The sequence below is a fragment of the Syngnathus floridae genome, chromosome 2 (genome assembly GCF_059516105.1).
Source record: "Syngnathus floridae isolate MCC-2025c chromosome 2, RoL_Sflo_1.0, whole genome shotgun sequence".
NCBI lineage: Eukaryota > Metazoa > Chordata > Actinopteri > Syngnathiformes > Syngnathidae > Syngnathus > Syngnathus floridae.
Genome location: NC_142414.1, coordinates 24319850 through 24326036, shown reverse-complemented (window position 1 = coordinate 24326036; position 6187 = coordinate 24319850). Strand labels below are relative to the sequence as shown.

At 38.9% G+C, this 6187-nt stretch overlaps 1 protein-coding gene across 10 annotated transcripts in view; it reads right to left on the bottom strand.

Annotated features, from left to right (window-relative positions):
* Positions 1-5713: 5713 nt before the first annotated feature.
* The window catches only part of LOC148402709 (neural cell adhesion molecule L1-like protein), a 36890-nt gene continuing 36416 nt past the window's right edge, over positions 5714-6187 (bottom strand). For 8 of the 10 annotated variants that reach the window (XM_088368159.1, XM_088368165.1, XM_088368161.1 and 5 more), the window contains one exon: positions 5714-6151. In XM_088368159.1, the coding sequence (XP_088224285.1) occupies positions 5941-6151 (211 nt within the window). In that variant the 3' untranslated portion in view covers positions 5714-5940. The remainder of the gene's footprint in view (positions 6152-6187) is intronic. The other 2 variants (XM_088368167.1, XM_088368168.1) reach the window with 1 other exon arrangement.

Genomic DNA, 6187 nt, shown 5'->3' with positions numbered 1-6187 from the left:
CTGAGAACTTTGAAATAAACTTTTTTTGATATATTGCCTGAATAGCTTAACGACCCTTAAGGAACTGTTTAATGCATGCCTGATGGTTTTCTAAATCATGGACACTGCCAAAGTCGTCTAAAAATGTTCAGTTCTTGATTGTATCTTATGTTTTGACTAATGCTAGACACCAGTTTTTGATTACTACTGAACGTTCTGTAAGAATAACTAAGAATATGATGATGTAAGCAAGTCCATGGAGTATCAAAAGAACAAACAAACAAAAACATGGGAAGTGGTGAGTACAAACTTTGCATAGTCAGGGAACATTAATAAATTGATGGTGCCACAGCCAAAAGCTCACATAATTCCATACCAAATGACAAAATTGAAAGAATGATGAATGGGCGGTGTGCGACAGTGGGCGAAGTTGATGTATGTGCAAGAATGGTTTACAGGAAGGACACTTGGAGATAAAACCGGTAGAAGTGCCAGAGGAAGAGCAGTAGGAGAAAAACAACCAAGAACCCGGCCAAAGGTGATCGCCAAGCCCGAAAAACGGGATGGAAAACAACAGCCCCCATTCACACCGAATCGCCCTAACCCTAACCCACCCCTACGGAACCAGCTCTCACCGAACCAGCACCCACTCCCATGGAATCAAACTCTCCTGCAAACTTGCCACATCCCCTGACTCATCACCCATCAAACTCGACCCACACTGGCATGTGCAACTGAATATAAGCTGACCAAAGAACCTTGAACGTTGCCTTTTTTCTGAATGGAGACTTTCTGCTCTTCAGCGTTGTCGCCTAAAAAAGGCCCAGCGCTGTATTGTACTTTCCTGAAAACAGAGCTTTCTTAACAAGAATTGTGATTGAACTCAACCAACGTGTGTAAGTCTAAATTTTCTTTCGGTGTCTTAGCCTTTTCCTAAAACTGAAGAAATAAAACGAGCACGCGGTGAGTAGATTGGATAACAGGTGATTGGCTATGGCTTTTGCCGTGAGGCGCGGATAGCGTGCTTCCCAAATTGTGGACCAAAAATCCAACAGTTCTTTCACTTTCTTTTTCAAGTCTTGGTGTTTGTTTTTATAGGTTACATATTTTATATATGTTAAATTGTCTTTATTTTCCCCAGTTCTTTGAACCAACTTGAAAAAAGGCCTTGGTTCTTAGAACGCAAGAACTCAGACCTTCCTCTTTTTCATTTTTGCAGTTCATTGCAAGGTTAATTAGAGGGTGATTCGCTTGATAACCTTAAACAAAGAAAACATTGCATTATTTTAAGTTTAACTAAATTCAGCAACTGCATACATATACCAGGAAAATATGAATTATAAATAACTAAGTAAAAGTAAATAAGCAACTTAGTTGAATGTTTAAACATAAGCATATGCCAAACATAAACATCCACTTTGCCTTTGTGAATCCTTCAAATTGATTGAGCCACTCAAAGTTCAGATAAACACAGCTTGTAGCTCAAACCAAACATTTCAAACAAAACAAGCATCAACCATACTTAGAACTATAGAATCCAAGTCTATGTCCTACCAGTTGCGTGTGACCAGGAACTGTGGAGTCTCTTTGGGGTTTTTATCTTTGCTTTCTCTAAGCTTTTTTCTTTTCTTTCACTAACAGGCCTTCGCCTTGTTTGTTCCCCCAGCTCACATGCTGGTTTGTAGGCAATATGGCTGCCCCTGGCATTGACAGGAAATTTGGTGACTGTTTTTCTCTACCCCCTGCCGATCTGGAGGGGGATTAGTGGATATTTTGACCGAATGATCCCTGCCTCTGTCAGTTGATGTAACAAACAATGTTAATTAGTAGTTCTAAAACACTACCATGACTAAAATATAATAGAATAGAAAGTGCCATTTTGACATGAGTCTTTCCAGCTATGTCAGTATAACTGCTATGAAAAGGGTAATTAAAACAAGAAAACTGCTGTCAAGTCAAATTTATTTATTTGGATCTTAATTACAGAAACCTCTCAAAGAGCTTTACATGCCCACAGTTGACAAATATTAACAACATCCCCTGATCTTAATCCCCAGGAAATCAAGAAAAAACTCCAAAAACACCAACCTGGAAAAAATGTCAACCTTTGAGAACCCAGATGGGAGGATCCCCCTTCCAGGACCGATGGGCTACAATGGATGCAGAATGGGCAGCATTTAACACATAAGGAAATATAAAACTATTAAATAAAGTAGTGTAAAAGTCCATTTAATCAGATGAAGCGCCGCAAAAAGATGACTTTAGTGAAGTGGGTCCTTGTTCACTTGGTCAATTTAGAAGTCATTATAGTAGATGAGATGTCCACCTCTTGTTTTCGTCAGTTGGTGAAAAATCAAGATTAGACACAAAAATGGGAACATCAGATATGTACCAAACTTTACAACATTATTGCTGCCTTTACCTATAAAATACCTCAATGTGGGAACATCAGAGTTACATGTTTCTCTGAAACGGAGTAGAAGACCTTACTAAAGAGCGACACCCTTACTTTTTTGTCTTCTTTTTTGAAAAGCCCACATTGTCTGAAAACAGCTGTAGGCAAGTAAAGGTCATTCAGAGTCTAAAATAAAACACTACCATTTCAATTTGCTGTCAAGGTCACCTGGTTTCAGTCTGACCTCCTTTTCTTTATCTCTAAGTATAGTCAAAGCTGTAAAGAGCAGAACATGAAATAACATTAAGTGTTCAACTCCTGCCGCCATTCTTTACTCCTTTTACTGGTGGGACTGTTGAAAGTGTGCCCTTGAAGCCATTCCCTCGCAAGATTGTTGGTCCATTTAAAAAAGCAGAGCGGTGACGTTGCCATAACTCCTCATAGTGTGGCTTTTGCTTCCCGGTTCTTCACCAGCTGCATATGAGAGCACCTCGGCAAACACCTGTCACACACACTTGCCCTTGCGGTGAACCCGACCGCGTGCATTATGGATGAGACCTTCATGTATGTGACGCTCACTCACCATCTTCTTCACCCGACAGACCTATTCTGAACTGACATTTTGCCAAAGTTGCATTTGTGCACACGTGTGAGGTGGAATGTTTAAAGCCAATGAGTGCTTTCTGCCCATGGGTGCAAGGGAAACATGTTATTGATTTCCTCCCACCAGGCAATTTCCAAGGCACTTAGCCTAAATATTGGTACTGATCAAATTGACTGCAAAAGAGGGGGTTATCTGCTTTTAACCAAGATCAATGGTTTTGTATGTGAAGACAGGCAGCGCCATGGCATGGATTGCCAGTGCCCAAGGCGAGTCACGCTATTTGTGCTCACCCCACAACCATAACAGAGCACTCATTCAGTCATTAGTCACGTCTCAATCAGCACATTGGATGTAAAAGAGCAAATATAATCATGGTATCTAAAGGTATAAGAATTTAAGTCTTTTAAAAGCATTTGTTTATGGCTACATCTTTTAAATTAGGGAATTTGTAGTTTTAAGACTGCCATCCGTCTGTCCATCCATCCGTCCATCCATCCGCCCATCCGTCCACCCGTCCGTCCGTCCATCCATCCATCCATCCATCCATCCATCCATCCATCCATCCATCCATCCATCCATCCATCCATCCATCCATCCATCCATCCAGCATGCATTCATTCATTCATTCATTCATTCATTCATTCATTCATTCATTCATTCATTCATTCATTCATTCATTCATTCATTCATCCATCCATCCATCCATCCATCCATCCATCCATCCATCCATCCATCCATCTTTATAGAGCACCATTGGTTGGAACTCAAACAGGTACGAATGCCGGTTGGACTGACATCTTGAGCTCCTTGTAGGTGTGACTGTATGGACTTTATGTAGCCTATGTATGTATGTACGTATGTACTTTTTGTATGATTGAGCACTGTGAACTTTGCTTAATGACATAAAAATGAAATAAAACAACATAAAATAGAAAAAAAAGTGTTGCCGCGAGCCAGATGTAGCAGTTTAAACCAGAGGTGTCAAGTCCAGGTCCAAAAAATAAAAATCCTGCCATTGTCAGTAGATTCCAAGAATTTGTGGATAAAGCCAAACTGTGACAATTTTTATAACTTTCTGGATTTGGATTTGACACCTCTGGTTAAGCAAATAACTTGGTTTGGTAATGTGTAGTTTCAGAACTGAAGTTGTTATAAGAATGGTACAGAAATAACATAGTTAAATAGTGTGAATGTGAATGTTTTGCATGGCTAGACGGGTTGTTAGTAAATCATCTGCCATCTTTGTTAGTTCGCTATTTTCTCTTATTGTTTTCGATTGCCGCATCAAAGCGTAATGTACGTATATTTTGTGAGAATGAAGCCACTGTGATAATTGGTGTTATGGGAATGCTTCAGGAAAGATTGACAACTTCAAAGCTACTTTCTTCCATAAGGCTATGTTTGTTCTGGTGAGTTTAAAACAAAATATGCCGCACATCATGAGAGACGCCAAAAACAACAGCAACAACGCAACATAATTTTACGTAATTTTAGGTTCGTTTCACTCTTAAGTCCTGAACAACTAAGAAGAAGCGCATCAAGCCAATGAAATATTCAGTACTTTATTTCATTGGAATCATGTAAAGGATATCCTTGATTAATATTTGAGCGATATGCATTATGCATGCGAAGACCAAAGAGAGGTCAACGGTAGGGGAAAAAGGGATTCCTGAGTGTTTGACCCCTTAGAGGATAGCTCAGTCACTTGGTGCAAACAATTGACTGATTGCTTTTAAAACCTTTTAAATTATAAGGTAAATTATAAGGTAAACAATAACAACAAAAAAGTCAATACCATCAATACATTTTCTCCTTAAAAATAATATAATTAGTTTCTTAACATGAAATTAAGGACCATTGGTAAATAACAAAGGCTTAACGAGACAAAACCTTTAGATAAAGTTACTTTAGCTGTTATCCGAGGGACTAATTCATTTGTTTGGTTCTCAATTTGGAATTCAATTCACATGTATGCATTTGATTTGCACACCCCATGAGATATTCAACATTATAAAAATGTAATGTTTTGTGACATTTGTCTCAAATTATTAATACTCTGCTTTGCCGCACACTTTTTGAGCTTTAGCCAACTCCTTTGAAGCAGTACTAAGTGCAATAACTTTACTCTGTCTAATAGGGGTGATGTCAAGACACCGTTACGTACAAAATGATGTATAAATATCCATATTGTTGATGTAGTATTTCTGTGTGGAAGTGACAAACCACTAATGAGTCAAATCTAACCTTTTACAACAAAGGTGAGCAGGAATGTACCATATATGTTGCTTATTTTTTGTTGTGATACTGCTGTAGACTTACAAATTTATGAAAAAATATTACAGAAGTAAACTATTTAAATCTTACATGTTTGCTTGTTGACACTTTCTCTTGGTACTCCAACTTTCTGCAACATGCTGAAAATAAGCATTAGGTTAATTGAAGACCACTGCAATGGGAGTGTGAATATTGTTTTTTGCCCTTATGTGCTCTGTAATTGGTGTTATAGGCTCCAGCTCACTCGCAACCCCCAACAAGGACAAGTGATGTAGAAAATAGGTGAATCGATGAACTAATTACACAACTTGGTACAGCATTTCTTAAATTGCAAAAAAATGACGACAGAAGAATATTCTTAACCTAAAATATACGGGCCGGATATGATACTTTAATGTCTGCATTTGAATGTGTGTTGACTCTGAGCCCCATGTAAAAACACACAATGTATGAACAAGATGTAATTGACAGGTAAAAAAGTTTTTTTATTATCATAATAAAATCCTCAGTTCAATCATTCGGTTCATTGCCTTAGAGTATGTACAAAAAAACACTTGTCTTTACAGTCTCTTGGCAAAATTTGTTATAAAAGACATTTCTATTGCTTCAGATTTGAGCTATGTGCGCTATATATAAATGTAGCCAAATATAGAGAATTTCTTGTCAGAATTTGAAAGGAAGCTTGGCATTATGTAGTGACAGGGCCGAATCCATTGGCCTCGGTGACAGATCCTCCTTGTTTGTGTCCTGAATATTCCCCGATAAAGGAGCCGTCCTCGCTGAATTCCCCTCCACCGTCGGCGTAGTCGACCAGGCTGTCTCTGCTGACGCTGTCCCCGACCGCATCATCACCGTTCAGGGAACACAAGCTGCCCCTCAGTGGCTTTTCATCACTGTCACTGGCATCAACAACAGACCGGGGTCAGTAGCGAATG